The following is a 25,011-nucleotide window of genomic DNA, read 5'->3' as shown; positions in this document are numbered from 1 at the left end:
ACGCATGGCAAAACGGCAGGGTAAAATAGCGATAGTCGGGGCGCGCGTTACTGTATGGGAGGGAATAGCTAATTCGATGGTTTACATCTGATATACATGCCGCGTACGGAAGGGGTTACCCGGTGATTTAAAGAGGCGGTGAGGATGGGTTAAAGGGGATAGTGTATCGCAGGAAGGGCTAACACGGCCGGAAAGTGAGTAGAAAGCGAGTTAGGAGCGGGGTAACCGCGGCCGCACTTTACTGTATCGGGCTGTCTATTAGTGCTTTCGAACATTACCATACTCACATGGATTCTCAGCATTCCTCTCCCTAGTTCTGCCCTCTATTAATCCAGATTTACTGCTCAGCTACAATGCAAAACTGAGTGGATTATTTTTTTCAGATGTCTTTTTAAGATGACTTTCTTACCTTACATTTGTTGGTTCCTGAGCAGGCACCTGACTTTTTGTGTGTATCTGCCTCTGGATCTAAATGTGATATGGAAGGTCACGGTCAGCGATTGGTGTGCAGCGGAGTGAATTTTCTGGAATGCAACAGCATTGATTCACGTTTCCTCCCAAGAGGACAGGAAGCACATAAGTACATGTCTTTTTGCATCTGAAACCAAGTCTCCTCTCTTCTCAGCCTCTTGGCTAAGATCAAAGGAGGTTTCTGAAACCACATGAGCAGAGGATGATCCCTTCTTGGCCTTTTGGCTGAGTTTGTACGGTATGGAGAGGGGGAGGAGTTCTAACACCCTGCCACTTGACCCCATTGGGGACACAATGATGTAACCACGATGCCTAAGCAGGAGGTGTAGACCTCCTGCTAAAAATAATAATAATAAATCAAACCAAAAATAATAGGAAATGTTGCTACGCCCTCTGAATGCTTGGTTAAAGGTCTGGTGGATTGCATGGCGCTGCTGTGTAAATTGTGCCACCGCTAACCCTTAGCTGGGGAAGGAGGGGAGGGAGGTTTATAATCTCTGTTTGCTCTGCCCCCTCCCCTTTCTTTACCTGGAGCTGTGTTTGCTTAGGTGAGGGATGTCTGGGAGCTGAGATAAAGGAGTAGTCGCTCAGTAGGGGGCTGGGAGAAGCACAGACTGCCAAAGGCTGGGGACAAGCCAGTGCTGCCACTATGGAATCTGCTCCCTGCTCACTGCAGGCTCCGATCTGTCCCTGCTGTGCCCAAAGGATCTGCAACACTCACCTGCAGCAGCCTGGACAGCCCGACAGGTAAGGGGGCCGCCACCCACTGCCGTTCTCTCTCCAGATTCATCAGGTCCCTTATTAAAAGGAATAGGAGATTTAGGAGATGGTTCTTGTTGCTATATTGGTCTTGTGCAGGCTGGGGTACCTTTTATGGGATCAACATGAGAATTATCATAAGAGGGTTTTTCAGGTGAGCTTTCAAGGCCACATGAATCCCCTCTTCCTGTGCCTCAAAGCCTCATGTACGATATCATTTTATATATATATATATATATATATATATATATATATATATATATATATATATATATATATATATATATAATTCTTATGTTTGTCCAAGACTTAGGAAAAGAAGAGGAACCACTGCAGATTGTAGATCTGCCTTGCTAGGGTCAAGATTCCATCTGTGGTCAAAAATGTTATCGCTCCCTCACCAGCTTTCCTTTTGATTAGATTGTAAGCTCCATGGAGCAGGGACTGTCCGTTTTATACAGCTGTATATAGCTGTGTACATTTGGAGTGCTATAGAGATTATTAATAGCAGTAAAAGCTCTGCTTCTGCCTGACACTGGAAGAGTAGGTCTCTGTATTTTGTCCATTCTCCCCCAACCCCATTGCAAAAATTGCTCTGTTTCTGTCCCTCTGCTTATCCCCTTGAATGTACCGTGATATTTTCATTATTGGTCAACGTGGAGTGGCTTTTTGCAGCAGAACAATTCTTTGGATATATCTACTCCATCATCTCTTCCCTCCTCTCAAGAGTTGTCACATACTTTTGACTTAGTTCTGATCCCTCTCCAGTGCTAACAACCAGTTTTGTGATTATAGCCCAGATTAGCAAGACAGCTGGGAGCTGCCTGCCCTGCTGACCTGCAACCTAAGGCTTGGGGATGGCCCCAGAATGCCTTCCAGTGCGGCTTTCATGCAACTATTTGTAAAACTAAGCATGTTTGGGAACCAGACCCCTGATCAGGATACTCGAAGGGTAATTCAGAACAATCCAGGAATGCAACTGGAGGAGGTTTGAATGAGCAAACACCTCAGAACTAACACAAAAGGATTTAACAGAGACTGATGAATGCCATCTTCTTATCACTCAGTTTAATACAACCACAGCCCCCCAATCTGTCTCCTTTCCCCTTCACACTACCATTGCAAGGTATTCCATGATTCAATTGTATTTTCTAGCAAGGACTCTCTTGTTTTGACCTGCTTACTCATTCCATTTGCCTAGGAAAGAAAGTATTGGTCAAGAAATGTTATCACATTAATTTTTTTTTGTTGTTGTTAAATTAATAGGAATTGCATTACAAGTAATTCCTGAACAGTAGGGCAGCAGAATTAGTTACTGTTGAAAGCAGCTTCCTTGGTTCTCTTTTATTGGGCTTACTGTGATGCCTTGTTTGCCTTTCATGGTGGCCCAGTTTAAAACCAAATTGCCTTTCCCAAGTCCGTTCTTCAGCTGTCATGTTGTGTAATGCCTGCATGGGGTCCTGATGAGGATCAGCACAGCATCAGCCATGGGTGCCCATGGAAGGGGGGGGAGGGGGAATTTGCACCCTCCCTTCCCCCATCATGAGTTTTCATGACTAACTATAACTATTTCTAACATTTTGATCTTGTATCTCCCGTTTCACTCAGTGGTGATTTTCCGCCAGGTCACTGACCCACAACCTTTTCCCCATTGGCGTGGACGATGAAGACTGCTATTGGCCCTGACCGCTGGGTGTGCCTTCCATCTGCAGGCACTGGGGGCAGTCCTGGATTTTGTCAAGAGGCACCCGTTATGCCTGTGCCGAGGGTGGCAAACCTTTAGAGGCAGCAGGCTGGCTAAGATTTGCTACCTTCCAGCCCTCTGCTACCCTGCAACAGACCCTTACAGGAAGTGCCTAGGGGTGGCAAAATCCTACATCTGTCCCTGACTGGTGGCACCAGCTCAGACGTGCATTCATAATGAGGGGACAGGGAGCAGCAAATAAAAGAGAAGCTTTCAATGCTTCATTTCTCTTCAGTTATGAAATATATATCAGAATGGAAAAGAGGAATCTTTATGACTAGCTACATTATTTTTTTTCCTGACTCTTCAGTCAGTAAAGTATCCTTATTAAGATCCAGCTTCTTAAGTACCTTATGTGATGTTTGGGGTTTTTTTGTAGTTGCAGAAGTGTAATTGTTTGCCTCTTCTGATTTATTCCTTGGGTGCTTCCTGCTGTGTGGCTGTATGACAGTCCCTAGGTTTTTTTTCAGTGTTCTGGTGCCCCTGGGGGAGGAGCTGAAAGTGTCTGCAATGATTTAATATAAGTGACCCTCCGAAATCTGCTTCCAGGGCTAGAGCTTCTCCCCCTCCACCTCCTTGCCTCAACTCTGGTAATTCCACTGCAGATGAAATCTGCAGCAGACACACACTGCCTACCCCAGACCACGTGAAGTGGCCCTTGTACTCTTCCCCAGTGCTTTAGATACCTGCTGGAGACATTTTCCATGTTTCAAAATTTCATGCAATGTCATATTTACAAATGCTTGAATGGAGTCCTGTGGTTGCTGATTTAGTCCACTTGGCTAACTAGAAGTGAAAGGGCAATAAACAAATCAAAGGAGATACTTTTTTTTTTATTGCACTAGATTTGGATTTTAGATTTAAGCACTCTCCTTTCCAAATCTAAGCCCAAGGCAAGTTACAATTAGGTATCCAAAAGCCCCCAACCCCCTGCCGACCTCCTTCCCCACTCCCCGCACCCATATCTTCATCTGTAAAGGCGGCTACCATTTTCTTATCAGCTACACTTACTCTTATTAAACCTATTTAAAACAGAACTTCTGTGGATAAGTGGTAAACCTAAGCTTGGTGACTTACATGATCTAAAGCTTAATGCAAAATGTTATCCCATTGTATCTATGGTTTGGGACTTAGGCATTATCTTGGACTCTGGCCTAACCTTCAGACCACAAACCAAAGGTGTCTTACAAAGCTCTTTTTATAAATTATACTTGATAAGACATTTACGCTTTTATTTAGACTGTCAAGATTACTGTATAGTAAAGCACAGGCTTTGATTCTTCCGGCCCTTGATTATTGCAATTCACTGTATTACAGACTACCTACCAAAGCTGTGAAATCATTACAAGCACTGCGAAGCGTGGCTGTGGGAATAATTGTGGGAACAGACAAAACTGAGCCTATCTCTCCAAGCCTGATTAGATGGCATTGGCTGCCAGCTGAAATGAGGATTGAGTTTAAATTTGTAATTTTAGTTTTAAGAGCTGTGCACAAAGGACCAGAGTGTTTTATACAGGCAGTTCCCATCATAATTTGCATTCTATCGCTGGCCATCCAAGAGTGATCCTCCCCTGTTACATCAAGCAAAACTTCATACCATTCGTACGTGGGCTTTTTCGGTTGCTGGTCTGATAGTGTGGAACCGGCCACCTCTGGAGTTGAGAGAAGTTACAGATAGCTCTGTTTTTTGGAAGCATCCCAAAGCCCACATTTGGAAGCACGTTCAAGCTACACCTTTTAAAGCTTACGCTCATCAAATTAAGCATTTTATTACGTTAGATATTATTTTATGGTTGTTTGTCTATCGTTACATGTTTTGATGCTATTTGTATGAATGCTGGAATCCGCTTTGGAGGTTAAATGTGCTAAAAATGAAATAGAAATGTGTTAAATACTTAAATAACACCCCCCCCCCCCCACCCCCAATCAGTATAGCGGTGCTCAGACACTCCTCAGGGCTCTGGGTCCAGCCACACCATTTCCAAAATGGTGCCAGCCAGCCTGGACCTTTGCTCCATCCTGTGGAGGTGGAGGGTTTGGCAATGGTGGAGGGCATGGCTGGGGACACCAGCACCAAGAATTTATGTTGAATTTTTACATCTGTGCCGCATCAGGGTGTAGCTGGAGGGTCTGGGAGATGGGGGTTACACTACACCCCCCATATGTTTTATATATTCCGTCCAGGGCAGCCCCAGAATGTATGACTGCCATTGCGCAGGGCTGTGATATTTTTCTCCATAGTACTTTACTGCAGGGATTTATTTATTTATTTATTTATTTATTTAGAAACTTTTATATACCGGTATTAGTGGGGACATCATACCGGTTCACATAACAACTGAAAGATTGGAAAATACATTTCAACAAGGGGAAAGTAACTGGGCGAGGGTAGAACAGAGAGGCAGTAGGAAGGACAGGGAAAACAAGAAAGTCATAACCAAAACAATTTACAATTTACAATGAATGTCTCCTTAATATAAGGAGAGGGAGTCCTGAATGGGGGACTACGAGGGGGGAATGGAAGGAATTATTCTGTGTAGGCATGGTTGAACAGGAGAGTTTTTAGTTTCTTTTTTAATTTAATTGCACAAGGTTCAAGTCGCATGTGGACAGGTAGGGAGTTCCAGAGAGCCGGACCGGCAATAGATATGGCACGGTCACGGGTGGAGGAGAGATGAGCCAATTTCAAGGATTGGACATGTAGGGTGCCTTTGTTGGTGGATCTGGTGGCTCGGGTGGACAGGGGGGCCGTGAAAGGGAGGTCGAGCCAGTTGGAGTTATGGGTGTGAATGGACTTGTGAATTATGGTCAAAGTTTTGTAGTGTATACGGGACATTATGGGAAGCCAATGTAGATCCTTGAGGATAGGGGTAATATGGTCATGTTTGCGTGTGTTAGTAATGAGTCTTGAAGTAGCATTTTGCAGAAGTTGGAGGGGTTTTATAGAAGACATTGGGAGCCCTAAGAGGAGGGCATTACAGTAATCTAGTTTGGAGGTGAGGGTGGCTTGGATCACTGTGCGGAGGTCATGGGCGTAGAGGAGGGGTCTGAGTTTCTTTAGCACATTGAGCTTGAAGAAGCCAGTTTTGAGGATGGAATTGATGTGAGGTTTCATACTAAGATTGGGATCAAGAAGGACTCCGAGGTCTCTAACGGAAGGTTGAGCTGTGAGGAGGTTAAGTTTGGGGTCGTTAGGCAGGCGGTCAGGGGGGTGCGAGGAGATGTGGAGGAGTTCCGTTTTGTTGGTGTTGAGAGCAAGCTGAAGGTTGGTGAGGAGGGCGTTGATGGCTGCAAGGCACTTTTCCCAGTGCTCCAGGGCGTCAGATATAGAGTTGTGAATAGGAATGATGATCTGTACATCATCAGCATAGAGGTAGAATTTGAGTTTAAGGTCAGAGAGGAGGTGGCAGAGAGGGGTGAGGTAAATATTGAATAGGGTAGATGAAAGTGATGATCCTTGCGGCACTCCTTGTTGAAGGGGGTATGAGGCAGATAGGTTGTTTCCAATTTTAACAGAGAACTTTCTGTTAGAGAGATAGGATGTGAACCAAGCTAGAGCTATTCCTGAGATGCCGATGCTTTCTAGCCGTGTCAGGAGGTGGTGGTGGCTGATGGTGTCAAAGGCCGCTGAGATGTCAAGAAGGGCTAGTAGGTAACTGTGGCCTTGTCCCAATCCTCTGAGAAGATAGTCGGTAAGGGAGAGCAGTAAGGATTCGGTATTAAAGTGTTTCCTGAATCCAAATTGGGAGACATGGAGGATGTCATGATTTTCTAGGTAGTCCATGAGTTGTGAATTGACCACCTTTTCCATGAGTTTGGAGATAAAAGGGAGGTTGGAAATGGGGCGGAAGTTGGAAGGGTCTTTTGGGTCTAGGGAGGGTTTCTTGAGTAGGGGTTTGACAACAGCGTGTTTGAGGGAATCTGGGACTATCCCGTGGGTGATGGAGCAGTTGATAATCTCAGCTATGGTGCTGGCTATGCTGTTGGGGATGGCTATTAGTGCTTTAGTGGGAATGGTGTTGTTGGGATGAGAGGCAGGCTTAAGTTTTCGAAGGAGGCCTGTAATTTCTTTAGAGGAGGTAAGATCCATTGTGGCCAATGAAGGTTGGGACAGAGAGGGGAATGAGGGTAGGATAGTAGGGGGGGAGGGGTTGGTGGGGGAAAATCTAGAGAGAAGGTTGGAGATTTTGCTTTGGAAGTAGTTGGCCAGTTCTTCACATTTGGCCACGGCCTCAGAGTCTGGGATAGTGGGGGGGATAGGGGAGGTGAGGCTGGCGACGTAGGAGAAAAGAGCTTTGGGGTTGAAATTATAGTCATGGATTTTTTTACCGTAGAAGTCTCGCTTGTGTTTGAGGGTAGACTGTCTATATGTGTGTAAGGCTGTTTTGTAGCTGGAGGAGTGTTGCGGGGTTGGGTCTTTGCGCCATTTTCTTTCTTTTTGTCTGAGGTTGCCTTTTAGGGTTTTTAGCTCCTGGGAGTACCATGGCTTAGAGGGTTTTGCTGCGGTGTTTATGATACGCTCGGAGATTGGGCATAGTTTATTGGCAATGTCTTCTGTGAGGCTATGCCAGGATTGTGAATCAGGCAGTATTTTTCCTACGGTAAAATACTAAGGGATTCACTAACCTGTGGTGCAGGTTTGTGAATCCTGTGGTATATTTTGCACCAAGGAAAATGCCACAGCTTAGTAAATCTCCCCATAAGTTTGTACCTGAAGCAATGGACTGTGAAGTGACTTGCCCAAAGTCACAAGGAGCATCAGGGAGAAGTGGAATTAGAGTCCTGGCTGCTCCGGTTCTCAGCTCACTGCTTTAACCACTAGGTGCTCCCTTGATCAGGTCATTTTGTATAAGAAGCTAACTACAAATGTAATATTTGACCTTTATATCTGCATATCTTTTACAGCTGCTGAAACTGAGATAGTCTTGATGGCTATCGCATCACCAATCCTGGAGATCCCCTCCAGGAAAACCAGATTTGTGTTGAAAGGAGAATGCAACCTTTTTTGCATTCAATAAAAAGTCATTTTCAGGATTTCCCCAAAACTTGGACCTACAAGGGTTTAGAAAGTCAGACCTCAACTAAGATCCTTTCCTTTTTTTTTTTTTTCAGTGACCCCACAATATGGAGACCCTGGACCCTCACAGCCAGGGATGCAGAAGTGGAGAGAAGACAGAGGCCGGTGAGTTCGAAAGTTCTGAAGGGGAACATCTGGTTTGGCTTCTAGGGATCAAAGACAAGATTCTGTGGCACTCGTTTTAAGGGAGTCAAAAAAATACTCTTTGCTAAATACTATGTCAAAACTCAGTTTTTTCAAGAAATAAAAGAATAACCTTTAGAAGCTAATTAATTTCTATCACCACCAGCCTTTCTTTTTTTTTCTTTTTCCTTTTTAGAGGTTTTGGGAAGCAAAAACTTTTCAACTTCTAGGATGTTATGAGAAATGGGGGTAGAGCAGAGAACCACATAGTACTAAAGGAAAAATAGGAGAAGCTTGACGTTAATATCGAAATGACAGGAGAGCTGAGGGCCTTGAGGAAAGGAGAGATGATTCTGGATTGCAGAGAGAGAAGGTGGGAGATGGGAGATGGAGTCCACGGGAAAGGCCAGGATGTGACTTAGGGCTGTGGTAGTACAGGAAAACAGGAAAGGATGGATCTTGGCTTTGCCATGGAGGAAGAATCCATCAGATTTGATAAGGGAACAGATCTGTGTGTGCAAAGGAGAGACAGGAGTCAAAGGTGACTCTGAGGCATTGGTTCTGGGAGGCCTGGAGAACAGTTCTGCTGTGCAGTGGGATGGGAAAGAGGGGCAGCCCGGTACCGGTGGCTTGCTGGCGGTAATGTGCATGGCCAGGCAGAGAGATCTGGGTCTGATTCTCAGCAGAGGTTTTCCACTCTCTGGGCCAGTTAGAGGTGGGGATGCGGCAGAGACAATGTACATGGGCCCGGTATACTGAAGCAGACAGTCGTCGTTCAGTGGCGACCCCTAGTGGCCAAACCTAGAGCCCGTGATTGCAACATTTAAGGAGCCCCGGTGCATGGCCCACACTGCAGGGCTGCCACCGCAGTGACTGGATTAAAGAAATAAATAGGGGGAAAGCCCTGGGTAGTTGTGAATGAAACTATTGTATAGCTTTTATTTGTTCTGTTTTAACTTGATGTAACATGATTAGTTATTTTTTTATTCTTTCATTAATGTGTTTGAAATTTGCATTTGGATTATGTTTTATTGCTCTTTGTTTTATTATACATCGCTTAGGTTACTATTGTAAGATAGGTGATCAGTTAAGTTTGTACAAATAAATAAATAAAAATACAATAAGGGGCATGGTGCCAGCTCCCAGCCCTGGTTCTATCTGACAGGGTGAGGAAGGGAAAGGCAGAGTGGTGGGGGAGCAAGGAGCTCGGTCCCTAGTTGGTCAGGTTTGAGACTGTGAAGGGATAAGGGTAGCAGAGTCCAGTGGAAATGCTGTCCTTTCCTGATGATATGCTGTGTGAAATGGGGATTTGAGAGAAAAAGGCTCTTTCAGGACCGTCCCAATGTGGTTGCTTTTCCTAGGCCCCAGATCTCTTTGGGGCACCTACAGCAGTGGCTCAGGACACAAAATGAGAGAAGGTGTCAAAGCGAGTCACTGCAGCCTGTCACCTTGAAGGGTAATACCTGGACAACCGATCCCTGCTACAGTAGCCAGGAAACGTACTCCCACTGTATCTAAACGCCGGGAAGAGAGATTCTTTTAAGCTTGATTGCATCCATGCAGCTCTGTGCTATCACCCGGCACGTATTCCACTTACATAGATTGTTGGAACGTAAATCATTACTAGGCTACTGATTTTTTTTTTTTTTGTGTGTGTGTGTAACTAAGGGGGTCTCTTTACCAAAGCTTTTTGCCCATTTTGCATCTATGTGAAAATGCTTAGTACATAGGGCTGTAAAATGAGACAGAAAATTAAATTTGTAGCTACATTCAGTTCCTGCTCTGCCAGGTCACCTGTTGTTTGAGCTTTCTGAAAATGGTAACTCAGGGGTGTGGGTTTCCCTAAAAAGCCATAATTTTTATTTTTTTTAAGGGAAGTTCCTTTATCCCAGTGCAGCCTAAAACTGAACAAGCTTCCTCATGCAGAATTCCCAGAGTATTTTACTTAACATTGTGTATACATTTGGAAGAAAATATTACTTATCTATTTACAGGTGCATCAAAAGTACCTACAAATGTTAACTGGAACTATTACTGAGTTTTCTGAGTCATGGGAGCCAGTTACATTTTTCTGTCTCCAGTAACTGTAACTAGTTCTCTGTGACTAATTAATAACTGCATATAGTTACCTTAAGTAAAATGTAGTTTATACAACTCATGCAATTTAGGGACGGAGACTGTCTATGTTATCTATAAAAAGAAGACTTTACTGATGTACGGAGAGAGACAGAGTAGTGCTTCTCCTGAGCATCTAGACAGAGAGAGCTGCTGTGACTCTGTACCTCCCAAGGGTACCTGCATTGCTTATTGGTATGCAATAATAAATTAATATTTGTTTCTACAAAATTTGGTATGGGATCCTTGTGTCCGTGGAGAAGCGCCTTAAGCGTGTTTGGCGCTTAACAAAATCTAGAACGCTGAAAATGTAATTGTATTCCAGTCTGTTCCAGATGATGATCAAGGCAGCATTAGACCAAAAGGTGCTTTGGGATTTCAGCATCCAGTCAGGTAAGAGATCAGAAGCATGCCCACCACTGGTAATCTGTACAGTCCATGACGGAGAAGCAATGTTCAGTTTGGTACTGCCTACATTCTGAATGCTAATCCTTCCCCTGTGAGTCATATTCCTGTTCCTACACAAATAAGGGCGCCATGTTCATGCAGTGTGCACAACACTCTCCTTAAAGGCCTGCCTATCACACTTTTTAAAGTTGTTTAGCTTGCAAGGTGATATGCAAGCTGCTTCAGAGATCCGCAACAGGCAGCTCAAAGACCTCAATCTTAGGGGTAGCATTAGCAAATATTTATTCACAGAAAGAGGGGCAGATGCAGGGAACAGCCTCTCAAGGGAAAGGGTGAGGGCAAAAATAGTAATTAATTCAGGATAGTCTGGTATAAGCCACAAAGAGTTTCCAGAAATCTTTAAAATGCCATCTATTTCATTTGGCCTTTGACCTCGAGCTTTAACTGTGGATACAATCACCATTGTTTACAGGGTGGGCTGGGCACTAGCATTTGGTCAGCATGGAACAATAATCATGTTCTAGTCCTTTTTATTTATCTAATCCTTTTATGGATGGACAGATATTAACCATTTTGACCCTGGTCTGGGCAGTATGGTGCCCTCGGGCTCTCAGCAAACACAGCCACACAAAGGCTCAGCAAAGCAGCGAGCTGTCTACTTATCTTCTGCTTCCCACTTCACAGGACAGCAGACCTATTTAGACAGAATCACAAATAGTAACTCTGCTATCCTCCTCTGTATTTTCCTGACTGCCTCCCAAAAACCTAGGTAAAATCTTTGTCCTCTCAGCTTTTTCATTGGTCAAAGCCTCACCTGTGTTCCATTGGTTCTTAGTCATGTGTTCTGAAACATAGGGCAAACCCATGAGGCAATGACAGGCTGAGGCAGCCATACTGGGAGGGGCTGCGGAAGTCTCAGAAACACAAATCATCAGTGTCCCTCTGTAGTTCTGTGACAGGCATTTATTTATTTTACAATTTGATTATTCTGCCTATATAAATACACATCATTCTAAGTGGATTACAGTAATATTCATAAATCATTTGCGTATCAGACATAACAATACAACATAAGGTAAATGAAGGCATCAAGTTGTGGTGTGACTGCACAAAGAGCAAGGTAAGAAGCAATGACACAGGTATGCTCATTAATGGCTTGAAGAATTGTTTGGATGTGGTGGCTAGGGGGGAGTTTGCCTCTTATCCTGTTCCAGGAAGGACATGGCTTTGGACTTCATGAACAGTGGTTGCTCACTTTCTGTACAGCAGAGGGTAGGCACTGCCTGTGCATTATGCAAGCTAAACTCTTAGAACTCTGATGCAAAGTTATTTAAACAGCTGTGTGAAAGAACTAAAATCATTTGTTGCCACATTTTTAGAGTGAGTTTCTAACTTATCCTATTTCACTAGGCTTTACATGCCCAGATCTAAATGTCACGAGTACCTACATCAGATGGGAGAGAAAGCTCTGGCTGGTTTTCCTGTTCAAGCCACGATCCACTTTTACAATGATGACTCTGATTCTGAGGACGAGGATGATGAAGCTGAATTCTGCAGCAGCCAGAACCAGGATTCTGACAGCAGTATCACGTCAGCCGAGGAGAGGGTCTTTGGAACACGAGACCAAGATGACCTACAAACAGCAGAATGTCTCGAAGGCGACTCAGCAGCTGGGCCGGAAGCAGCCTGCATGCCTGCAGCCATCAAAGAGCAGAGGACCAACCTGCACTTGCCTTCAGCAGCAGCAGCAGCAGCTACAGAGAGCCCAGACTGCCCAGGGTTAGTCACTCCTGGTACAAAGCACAGGTGCCAGCTCTGTGGGTGCTTGAGCATCCCCAATATTGAGCAGACTCCTTCACTGTGTCTAAGGAAGGGTAAGTCATGTTGAGCATAGCACCCCCAATCCTTTTGGAAAGTTGGCTCCCGTGGTAGAAAGTGTGCAGAGAAGCGGTTTTGCCCCTCCATTCCATCCACTGAAATCCCTCACCTCTGCAGCATGACACCTCACCGACACGCAGGCTCCCCTTCTCATTCGATCCAAAGTCTTTATTTATTCTCCAGGACCAGTCAGGCACCAAGGCTTAGACTAGTGCTGCTGCTTCTTCAACAACCTGCATTTCCCATGGTTTCCTGGGGGACTGTAATGTGCTTAGAGAGTTAGAACACGTACTAAGGCATCCATTAGAGAGCCGCGGATAACATCAGTGCAACAGTAACATGGGTTTACTTTCTAAGGGGGCGTGCACGGGTACATGGTGATTCAGGGGTGCTCAAAACGGTCCTTAGCGCCCCCCCCCCCCCCCACACACACACACCTGTCAGGTTTTCAGAATATAACCTAATGAAAATGTATTAAATTTATTTGCGGGCACTGCCTCCAATGTATGCAGATATATCTCGTGCATATTCAGTAGGGATATTCTGAAAACCTGACTGGCTGGGGGGGCTCCAAGGACCGGTTTGAACACCTCACACAAGCAGAATCCGTCGTTCCAGTGATTCCAGTGGAGTCCATGTAATTCTGTTCCATGCGGGAAATCCCAGAAGCCTGCTCGGCTGAATTATTCATTTGCCTGTGTCACTTATGTATGAAATGCAACTGGAAGATGCAAGAGGACTTAAAGATAGGTCTTTGGTTTCATAGGTAATGTGAATCAAAAATGTCCAGGTTTCATGTTGATCAGTCTGTGACCAGAAACCCAAGAAGAAAAGCAGGAGTGGGAGAGGCCCATCTCACAGCACTGAAAGAGATTTCTCCTCAATTCAAATATCCGACTTCCACAATGCCTAGCCATCTGTTGCTGTACTGACACCAGTTAGCATATAAAGAATCCATACTTTGTCGTGTCTGTCTTGATTAGATTGTAAGCTCCAAGAAGTAGGGACTGTCCATAATGTGTCTCCTTACAGTGCTGCGTACAGCGGATATGCACTGTACAAAGTATGATATTAATAATAATAACGGGTACTGTAATTCTCTCTGCCTCTTAATGTTTAAATTAAAAGCTACTTTCTCCATGAGTAGGGGCTCAGTACATTAAAGCAAGCCTGGTTCCATCCTGGTTGATATTTTAGTACTTCATAGATCCCCTGAATAAGATATCTTAATACACTCAACAAGCAAGTGGCAGACAGGTGCACAGCTTCAAGGAGAAAATAACTTCTAATGTTTTTTTATTTGAAAGCTATTTAAAATTAATGTAATTTAAAATGTATTGTCTGGACTTATTTGATGATCATGGGGGTTAGAGTGGCATATTTGCGCAGATGAGACCCAAAACTGTTGCATCAGAGGTGCACCCTTGGGCCGAGGTGGGGTTGACGCAACCCGTAGGCGAGGACCTACTGGTCCCCACCATCAGCAGGTGGAGTGGGCTGAAGGCAGAGGCTTCTGGAGCTTCACCTAAACCAGCCCTCGTTCCCCACGGGTGGAGCCTTTGGGTGCTGGGGCCGACAGGACTTAGGTGGGCCTCGAGGTTGAATAGTGAGAGAGGTTGGTTCAGCCCAGAGACAGCAGACGATAGGTGGCGTAGTCCTACTCTGGACTGGGTAAGGTACTGGAACTTGGGCGCCAATAGAACAAATGCTGACTGAGGGCGCTCGAGCAAAGATAGGCCGAAGCATAACAAGTCCACGTCCAGGGAGTAGGCTAGGAGAGGCATCAATGACAGGCTTGGATCAGGACCGGCGGCAATGTAGAAGTCGTGGCAAGCAATGCTGAGATCTGATCACGGAGAAGACAATAGCGTCAGTCAATCAAAGCAATGGTCTGATCACGGAGAAGTCAATAGCGTTAGTCAATCGAAGCAATGGTTGAGGTCTGGAGATAGGCTGTAGCGTAGTCGGGCGTAGCAGAGGTCTGGGTCTGGAGATAGGGAGTAGCGTGGTCAGGCAAAGCGGAGGTCTGGGTCTGGAGATAGGCAGTAGCGTGGTCAGGCATAGCGGAGGTCTGGGTCTGGAGATAGGCAGTAGCGTGGTCAGGCATAGAGGAGGTCTGGGTCTGGAGATAGGCTGAACTGTAGTCAAGCAAAGCGAAGTCAATATCCGTGTAGTCAATCCAAAGCATAGGCAGGGCAGGAACGAAGAGAATAGGAACCAGGAACAACGAGGGTCAGGAGAAGAGAGTTGAGACGAATCTCTCACAGCAACAAGTACTCTAGTAGCGAGGAGATCTGTTGCAAAGGGAATGCTATTGAGCGAGGCCTGAGCTTAAATACACTGAAGAGTTTGACGTCATCATCCGGGGCTGCGGCCAGGTTCCCGCCACGGGCCCTTCATAAGGATCAGTGATGCACGAGCGCGCGCTTAGGGAGGGGTGCGGCGTGATTAGTGGCGTCTCTCCGCGGGCCACGCAGAGAGGCCCGACGAGCAATGGCATCTTGACCTGAAACGCTGGGGACTATGGCGGAGCCAGGGGCACTAGGGGCGGCCCGAGGTCGGAGCTGGCGGCCTACCGCTGCTAGCAAGGAGGAACCAGAAGCTGGAGTCTGTGTAAGAAGGTGAGGGGGCCATGCCGCAGGTATGCCATGGATGGCACGCGTAACAGAAACCACCTCGGACCACTAACTCAGCTTGGCTGGGCCTTGGAGCATCATGGAGATAACACTTGCAGCCCTCAGAGAGACTGAGCAGTCTGCATCACCCTCCTGCACACCTTGGTGGCTGGCAGAGAGGCATCATGGCCTTGGGAAACTATCTACCTTGCCAACCGCCAAGTCCATGAAAAAGCATGCAGCCTATTGCCAACAGGAAGGAGCAGGAAAAGGGGAGGAGGAGTTGATGGTGTATAATTCTGAAAATGATGTATTTATTTTATTTAAAATATTTTATTAACTGCATCACCAAGACAAAGATCGCCCAAGGCAGTGTACCAAAAAAACATGCATAATACAAATGTCACTGTTTCATCTGTTATACAGCTTCTCCTTGCCTACTGCGCAGTCTTCTCTCCACCAGGGGTCCTCAGCAAGCCTCACCTATAGCCTGGCTAAGTACCTCTTTGCTAGTCACACTATGCCCAAGTCTCAGCCCTACTTAAATCAGTCTACTCAAACCCTCGTTGCCTCTTCATTGAGTCACCTCGATTCTTTGACCTGGCCATTCTTACCTTGCTCCTTGTCTTGCGGCCTATCTAGGCCTCTCCTTGCCTTGTGGTCTCCAGGACTCATCTTACCTTGCTCCTTGCCTTGTGGCCTACTCAGGCCTTTCCTTGTCTTGTAGCCTCCAGGCCTTACCTTACCTTGCTCCTTGCCTTGCAGCCTACTCGGGCCTCTCCTTGCTTTGTGGCCTCTGGTCCTCCTACCTCACCTAGTGGCCTCTGGGCATTATGCATCACGACCTACGGACCTCCTGCCTTGTGGCCTCTAAGCCCTCTACCTTGTGGCCTTTCGGCCCTCTGTGTTCTTTGTTCTCTCTTGTCCTTGTTTAGTCCTTGTCTAGTCCTGTTCTTGTCTTTCTTGCCCAGTTCACTCCTTGTTAGACTTCCAAGCCTTGCCCTTGTCCCTGGTCCAGCCCTGTCTGTATCCAGCCCTGCCTGAACTCTGTATCCATACATATTTAAAAATGTTCATTGGATTTTATGTGATATGAGTGATGAATGTATGGGTATGTGTGTGTTAGATTTTAAATGTCTAGATAGTTGGAACATATGCAATTACACAATAAAAGTGTTGAAACTATACATTATAAAGTATAGTTCTTCTCTTGATATGTGACTTAGTACAGTATTAGAGAAGATTTTTTGAACATTACCCCTATTGTTATTATACCAAATGAATTCTGTATCCAGCACCAGTTCCAGCCCAGCCTGTCCCGCACTAGTTCAGACCTCCACTTCCAGCCTACACTGCAGCTCCTAGTCCGTTCCTGCCTATCATGATGTTCAGCTGGAGACAAATCCTGCCAGCCCCCAGAACCCAAGGGCTCAACCTGTGAAGAAGGGGGTTAGCTAGACAGAAGACTAGTCCTAGCCCAGTACTGCACTGCTTCTGAGGGGGTGTTCCCAGACTCCAGCTCGCCACCCTGTGTCACCAAAACATCAACACAACAAATTAAGACATGAAACATAAAATATCAAAGCAAAATTTAAGAAATTTAAAAACAGAGAGCGCTGCGATATGATGCCAATCATAACTCCCTTTTAATACATGATTTCTATAAACTTGACCATTACCCCTGCAAAAATAACCATGTTTTCACTTTTATACATAACAGCAAATACTTTTGCTCCAGTCTAACATCACTAGGCAACGAATTCCAAAGAGCCAGTGACACCGTTGAGAAAATCCTAGATCGTATCCGAAGATGCCGTCTCTCTTTCAAAGAAGGGATTAACAAAAAAAGCCCTTTGACTCAACCTTAATCATCATCTAGGAAGGAACCATTTCAATTTCTGGTATAAATAAGCAGGAGCCATACTTTTCAATACATGGAATGTCAAAACTAAAATCTTAAATTGTGCTCCTGCTTTAATAGGAAGCCAATGAAGTGAGGATAATATCGGAGAGATAGAAGTTGTATGAGAAACACCTGTAATTAAATGGGTAATCATAAGGCGATGCAAGAACCTATCTAGAAGGCCCGTACACAAGCCATTACAGTAATCCAAATGAGAAGTAACTACTGCTTGAATCATTATTTTAAAGGCTGAAATTTCCATAGAAGGATGAAGTCTCTTAACCGCTGTTAATGTATATGCAATGCGAATTGCCTGGGACGCCTCTAAAGAGAGTTCACTATCTAATCTGACCCCAGGTCCTTCAGAATTGCAGAAGATGTTATTGTCTCTAGTCCTAACTCAGTTGTTGTGTTGCAACTGTCCCTTCCCAACGGCTTCACTCCGCCTACCTTTCTTTGCACCTCCTCTCGCTATGGATGGACATCTGGCTGCCGCGGCGTCTGCCTGCCATCCTCTCCGGCGTTCCCAGACCTGCTTGGGCGCTGCCTCTCGCCATGCTCCGCTGGTACCTTAGGGCATGCGCGCCGCACGGCCCTCACTCTTATTTCCTACTTGGAGCAAACCTCAGGGGCGTCCCCCTGTGATGACATCACACTGCCCGGATATAAGCCTTTCTAGAAACTCACTGATTCAACATAGCAATCATTACTGTACATTCAGCACAATGTAAATAATTGCTCTTAATGCCGTTGAGTTACTTATGCTTTGTTCTTACTCTTCCCCCAGTTCCAGCACCCCTGTTTTATTGTAACTTCTGCTTCTCTTCGCTTTGTTAATATCTATGGTTATTGTACCCCCGTTCCATGTAAACCGACATGATATGATTGTATCATGAATGCCGGTATAGAAAAGCACCAAATAAATAAATAAAATAATATTTAAAGCCTATGATGTTTGCTAGCCTTTGAGTTAGCAAGGGGGTATCTTACGGATGAGATTCGCTCTCCGTACCCAGCTACTCTGCCTCTCCAATCTTCCATTGGACTCTGAACGGTAACAGGGTACCCGCTCCTCAAGGGCCTCACTTGTTTTCAGGTCGCTATCAGGAAACCGGTACTTGCTCCTCGAGGGCCCATGTTCCCTGACTCGCTGCCTGCTCCTACCTTCTCTTCTGCCTGGAAGGATTCGCTATCTTCAACACCAGTGAGTACTACCATCTTCACCTCAGAGCTGTTCCCTGGAACAGGTACTTGCTCCTCGAGGGCCTGCCTCCGTTCCAGCCCTAGTGCCATCTCCTACGTGGAACCGCTGTGTGAGTACATCACCTTCAAGCCTCTCAGCTCTCAGGGATCAGGTACTCGCTCCTCGAGGGCCTGCTCTCCCTATCCTGGAGTTCTCCATACTGGGGCTTGTGCATATTCCACTGTACTCATGATTCTCAGTTCCTTCCACTACAGCACTGCTACCGGAGGAGTCGCTGTTCCAGCACCTGAGGGATACTAGCCCAGCCGGGCTACTTCTGCTGCTCACTACTGCCACCTCTGATGGCTTCATCGCATTGTCTAATAAAAGATCAATCTCTGTGTTTGTGTGTTCTGAGCTGAGCCTGACCTGTGGCCCCTCACGGGACTTCCCCCATGGGCATGGTCAGCTGCCACAGTGTCCAAGGGTCCACCCAAACCTCACTAATTATAACAATATGCTCTGGAAAGCACAGCAAATCTAACTGCACTATGCAGTGCAACAATGGAAAAACAGAAACATCATCATTTCTCATAAAACATTAAGCAATAAAGTAAAGAGCTATTTATTTATTTAGCATTTTTTTATATACCGACATCCGTTTGCACATCGTATCGGTTTACATAAAAACATAAAACAACGTCGCCGCAAACGGCAGGCGAAGCCTTTACAAAGAACATAAAGCTATAAAGCATCATTCATAATATTAAAACTATACTAATAAAAAGAATATGTCAAGCAGGCAACAGCCAATGAACATCCAATAATTAAAATGATTCATATATTTTTTCTAATATTTCCCAAACACGAAATATTTCAAACAGCAGACACATGAAATAACATCCCAAAATTAAAAATAATAGCATTAAAAATCTTCAGCTCTTCGTACCTGGGATCTTTTTATTTCCAATCACCCACAAATTGTTTTGAATTGGGCGACAGGGTCCTCACAATATTTAACCTCTCTCCCTCCTTACACACACACACATACATACACACATGCTGTCACACACACAGGCTCTCTCTCATTCACATATATACTGTCACATACACAGGCTCTCTCGCTCTCTCATAAATGCTAGTCTCTCACACATACACATGCTCTTTCGCTTTCATACACAATAGAGATGTGAATCGTGTCCTCGATCGTCTTAACGATCAATTTCGGCTGGGAGGGGGAGGGAATCGTATTGTTGCCGTTTGGGTGTTTGAAGTATCGTGAAAATCGTGAAAATCGTGAGCCGGCACACTAAAACCCCCTAAAACCCACCCCCGACCCTTTAAATTAAATCCCCCACCCTCCCGAACCCCCCCCAAATGCCTTAAATTACCTGGGGGTCCAGCGGCGGTCCGGAACCCCCGCTGAACGACCTCCTGCAGTCGATCTCCTGCCGGCACCATTTTCCATACGGAAAACGATTCGCAGCAGGAGATCGTTTTCCGGACCCCCGCTGGACCCCCAGGGACTTTTGGCCAGCTTGGGGGGGCCTCCTGACCCCCACAAGAGTTGCCAAAAGTCCAGCAGGGGTCCGGAATGACCTCCTGCAGTCGAATCGTGTTGGTCTATGGCCACCGCCATTTTGCGCCGCCATTTTGAAAAATGGCGCCGGCTGAAGACAACACAATTCAATTGCAGGAGGCCGTTCCGGACCGCTGCCGTTCCGGACCGCCGCTGGACCCCCAGGTAATTTAAGGCATTTGGGGGGGGTTCGGGAGGGTGGGGGATTTAATTTAAAGGGTCGGGGGTGGGTTTTAGGGGGTTTTAGTGTGCCGGTTTTCCTGCCCTCCCCCTTCCCCCGATTTACGATTTTTTGACGATAAATCGGGGGAATTGGTATTGTATCGTGGCCCTAAAGATTTTTGACGATTTAAAATATATCGGACGATATTTTAAATCGTCAAAAAACGATTCACATCCCTAATACACAATCAAGTTCTCACATACACATACAGGTTCTGTTGCTCTCATACACATACATGCAGTTTCCCTCTCACCTACACAAGCAGTCTCTCTCTTACACACACATACACCTTTCAGGCCTCCCTCTTTTTTCTGGGCCTTCTTTCTGCTGGTTTTGAATCACAACACTGCTCCTCACTCCCTGAAGGAAGGTGGAAGGAAACCATGCTGCTTCTGCTACGCTGGAGGGAGGCTGCGTGGCCTTGCAAGCCTCTCTTTAGGCCGCGGCAGGATGGGCTCTGCTGCGGCTCGCAGGCAGGGCTGGTGCAAGGGTATTAGGTGCCTTAGGCGAAACTTATAGCCTGCCGCCTCACCCCCCCCGGTCACACCCTATCCATACGCATTTATAATAATAGATGTACTTGAACAAGAACATTTAACTACAGTCTTATGAGGTAAAAATATCACTTATAATATGTGTATTATACTTATATGGAGTGCTGTAAAACCCTGCAAAAAAGTAAAAAAGACCCTTGGAATTGGTATTAGGTCTATTGCAATGAGTGTTGGGTAAGGGCTTGGCCCTTAGAAAGCCACATGTAAACTGGATTACAATTTCAGTATAGTAAATCTCTATATCAAAACCGCAATAACTGCCAGCACTTAAACACTAACAACCCTACTTATGAAAAGGCAACACTGCAATTATTACACCAGGCCCTAAAAAGCCAATACACCTATCAGTAAAACAGAAAAAGCCAAGCTGCTATAGATTCCTACACAGAACCTACACACTAGCAGAATACGTCAGCTCAGTCACACTTGCAAAATACAAACAGACCCTCACAAAAATGCAGAATAAAATAACCATAAGTATTACTACAAATGTACAGACAAAAACTGAACTGATAACCGCAACAGGCCAGACTAATATGCAGTGTAAAAATGGAAAAACATAAATATTACAATTCCTCAGAAAACATCAAAATCAGTAAATATAAATCATCAATAGAAGTAAAACCATACTAATAAAAATAATATTTCAAAACAGCTGACAAATAGAACAACATCTAATAATTGAAAACTTGTATAAATTTTACAAAGACCAATAAAATATTTATTTATTTAACATTTTTCTATACCGATCTTCAAGGTTGAATACCATATCAGGTCGGTTTACATCAAACAGGGGAAAGATAACTGTAACATAAGGAACAACTTATTGTAATCAGAAGAAACAAAAGTTACATATAACAAGGACCGTAACTTGGAAGCTGAATCAGCTGGAAGAAAAAAGGCCCGAAGAGGGTATTAAATTACATACAAGAGAGTCATGGCAGAATTTGGTCTAGTGCTAGTCAAGTATTAGAGGGGATAACTGGCAAAATATTTCAAATACCATCCAATACGTAAAACTTAAAAAAGATTTAAAAAATCCCCAGTTGTTCATTCCTGGGATCTTTTGATTTCCAGATGCCCTGAGATTGTCATGGATTAGCAGGGGAGAGGTGAGGGGTTGTTCCTCCAAATCTCTCTCTCTCATATATACATGCATGCTCAATCATAGAACATGCTCTCATACACACAGACACAGACATGCTCTCACAGACACACGCACACATACACACACACACACACACACACACGCACACATATGCTCTCTCATTCACTTCCTCCCTCCTCCCTAGTAGAAATACAGTGGCAGCCTCCTCTTTCAGCCTCCATGGCAGACGGATTCTTCATTTTTCTTGAGGCTGCGTGAGCTGATGCTGCTCTTCCCTGAGGGGGAGGCGTACCCTATGGAACCTGGAGAGCATAGTGGGAGGCAGCGCCCAAGCCGGTCCGGGGACACTGGAGAGGACAGCAGACGGACGCCAAGGCAGCCAGGCATCCATCAAGAGCAGGAGGAGTCGCAGAAAAGGAAAGGTAGGTGGAGTGAAGCCGTCGGGCAGCGACGGTCGCAACACGGCTCTGCTGCGACTTTGTAGATCTCTCTTCGGGCAACAGCAGCCCATCTCATTTTCTTTGGTGGGAATCTTTATTTAACAAACAAACAAACCACGTGATGGGAACGACTGGCCCACTGGGGGAAGCCTGAGCCCCCGATAGGCCAATCTTCCCCTAGCTACACACTACAGTAACAGTAACATAATTGCATTAATAGTTACAGAACACATAAATAGCTACCCAAATAATTACAGTAATAGCTATAGCAATGTCTACACTTAAGTACAATAGCTACTGAGATATAACAGCAACAGAATTTAGCAATAACTGCAGTAGCAAAATCAGTAATAGCTATAGAATAATCACAGTAACGTCTACAGTAGTAGCTACACTGCAGTAACAGTAAAAGTTTACAATAGTTACAACAAGTCACGTCACCCTCCATTGCCTCAAGTACAAATTTAGGGAGTTAATTACTAAAGACTTTCTCCCATTTTGTGTCTATAGGGAAAATGCTTAGTAAATAGGATCCAGGGACAGTAACTTTCAAACCGGTGTGCATGCCAGTGCGTCCCAAGATACTCGGTCATTTTATAACATATGTGCGCATATGTACACGTGTTATAAAGCAGCCTGGCCATGCGCACGTGCGGGGCAAATTTTACAGGCATGGGCGCATAAATCACGCTTCTACTGCATAAGTCAGAGACATTTAAAAGGGGTGTGTGTCCATACCATGCCAGTTTAACCAGTTCATCCACCAGTTCACTCAGTTAACAGCTAGGTCCTGTCCCCCCCAGTTATCTCAGACCCTTAAATCGCCGCAGTTATGGCTAATTATTTTTTTTTTTTAACTTACATCTCCTCCATAGCAGAAGTAAACTTACACATCACTGGACCTGGCGCAAGTATTTACGCATACATCTCTCGGCCATGCCCCAAAATGCCCATGCCCCTACCCAGACCACACCCATGGCCTGCCCCTTTTGAAAAGGGAGATACACACGTAGCTAGGCGGGTTTTAAAATGTGGTCAACGCACCCAACATATGCACACATCTCTCAACTGATGTTCACACTGGGCTTTTAAAATTCATCTTTAGATCATGAGCCCTCTGGGGACAGGGAAATACCCACAGTTCCTGAAGGTAATCCACTTTGAAGTAGCTGAAAGGCAGAATTTAAATCAAATTTAAAAACTACAGCAATAATTGCTAGAGTGATAACTAGTCCTGCTGACTATCCTTTTATTTTTCCACCTCAGAGTACAGGAAAATTATTTTACAGCTATGGCAAAGAAGTCAGTGTGGTGTCCCTCTCTGAATATCTGTCTGCTTTACTGTCCTCCAGGATTATTGATTAATTATTCCCTTGTAACTGAATTTTTCATGGATGCTGGTGTCAATTTAAATGTGACTATAGTTCTAGGTGACTTTAATTTACGTTAGGACCTCGCACCGCTGCAAGCTGCCAGTGAGGGATTTTTAGACTCTATGACTGCATTGCTTTGGGAGCAAGTAGTCAATCAAGCCACTCACAGATATGGCCATATGTTGGATCTGATATTTGTGAATAATGATAAGGACATAAGAACATGAGAAATTGCCATGTTGGGTCAGACCAAGGGTCCATCAAGCCCAGCATCCTGTTTCCAACAGAGGCCAAACTAGGCCACAAGAACCTGGCAGTTACCCAAACACTAAGAAGATCCCATGCTACTAATGCAATTAATAGCAGTGGCTATTCCCTAAGTCAACTTGATTAATAGCAGTGAATGGACTTCTCCTCCAAGAACCCAGCTACACTAACTGCACTAACCACATCCTCTGGCAACAAATTCCAGAGCTTAATTGTGCATTGATTGGATTGTTCAGCTGTCCTCTCAGATTCAAACTGAAATGGATCCTTGTTCAGACCATTATCTGCTGACATTTCTTTCCAACTACAGGAGAAGGGTTGAAAGAGCAAAATAGAAGCAGAGTGATATAGAACCAGACCAGTGGAAAAGGGTAAACAGTGGAGTGCCTCAGGGATCTGTACTTGGACCGGTGCTTTTCAATATATATATATAAATGACCTGGAAAGGAATACGACGAGTGAGGTTATCAAATTTGTGGATGATACAAAATTATTCAGAGTAGTTAAATCACAAGCGGATTGTGATTCATTACAGGAGGACCTTGCAAGACTGGAGATTGGGCATCCAAATGGCAGATGAAATTTAATGTGGACAAGTGCAAGGTGTTGCATATAGGGAAAAATAAACCTTGCTGAAGTTACACGATGTTAGGTTCCATATTAGGAGCTACCACCCAAGAAAAAGATCTAGGCATCATAGTGGATAATACTTTAAAATCGTCGGCTCAGTGTGCTGCAGCAGTCAAAAAAGCAAACAGAATGTTAGGAATTATTAGGAAGGGAATGGTTAATAAAATGGAAAATGTCATAATGCCTCTATATCGCTCCATGGTGAGACCACACCTTGAATTATGTGTACAATTCTGGTTGCCGCATCTCAAAAAAGATATAGTTGCGATGGAGAAGGTACACAGAAGGGCAACCAAAATGATAAAGGGGATGGAACAGCTCCCCTTTGATGAAAGGCTGAAGAGGTTAGGGCTGTTCAGCTTGGAGAAGAGACGGCTGAGGAGGAATATGATAGAGGTCTTTAAGATCATGAGAGGTCTTGAACGAGTAGATGTAAATCGATTATTTTCACTTTCAAATAATAGAAGGACTAGGGGGCATTCCATGAAGTTTGTTTTAGTGGATCCTTGGGTGCTGTGGAGATGAACACGCCCACGGGGAGGAGCCCCGTGAGGAGCCACA

The 25,011-nt window shown here is 45.0% G+C and overlaps 1 protein-coding gene across 1 annotated transcript; it reads left to right on the top strand.

Moving 5' to 3' along the window:
* Positions 1 to 889: 889 nt before the first annotated feature.
* Positions 890 to 13,901, top strand: RIPPLY3 (ripply transcriptional repressor 3). Its single transcript, XM_029603461.1, has 4 exons — positions 890 to 1,218; positions 8,087 to 8,156; positions 10,615 to 10,682; positions 12,108 to 13,901. The coding sequence occupies exons 1-4, from the start codon at positions 1,121 to 1,123 to the stop codon at positions 12,583 to 12,585; spliced, it is 714 nt and encodes a 237-aa protein (XP_029459321.1). The 5' UTR covers positions 890 to 1,120; the 3' UTR covers positions 12,586 to 13,901.
* The last annotated feature ends 11,110 nt before the right edge of the window (positions 13,902 to 25,011 follow it).

The sequence above is a fragment of the Rhinatrema bivittatum genome, chromosome 5 (assembly GCF_901001135.1).
Source record: "Rhinatrema bivittatum chromosome 5, aRhiBiv1.1, whole genome shotgun sequence".
NCBI lineage: Eukaryota > Metazoa > Chordata > Amphibia > Gymnophiona > Rhinatrematidae > Rhinatrema > Rhinatrema bivittatum.
Note: the sequence above shows the minus strand (reverse complement) of the source record. Positions and strands in the feature narration are given on the sequence as shown.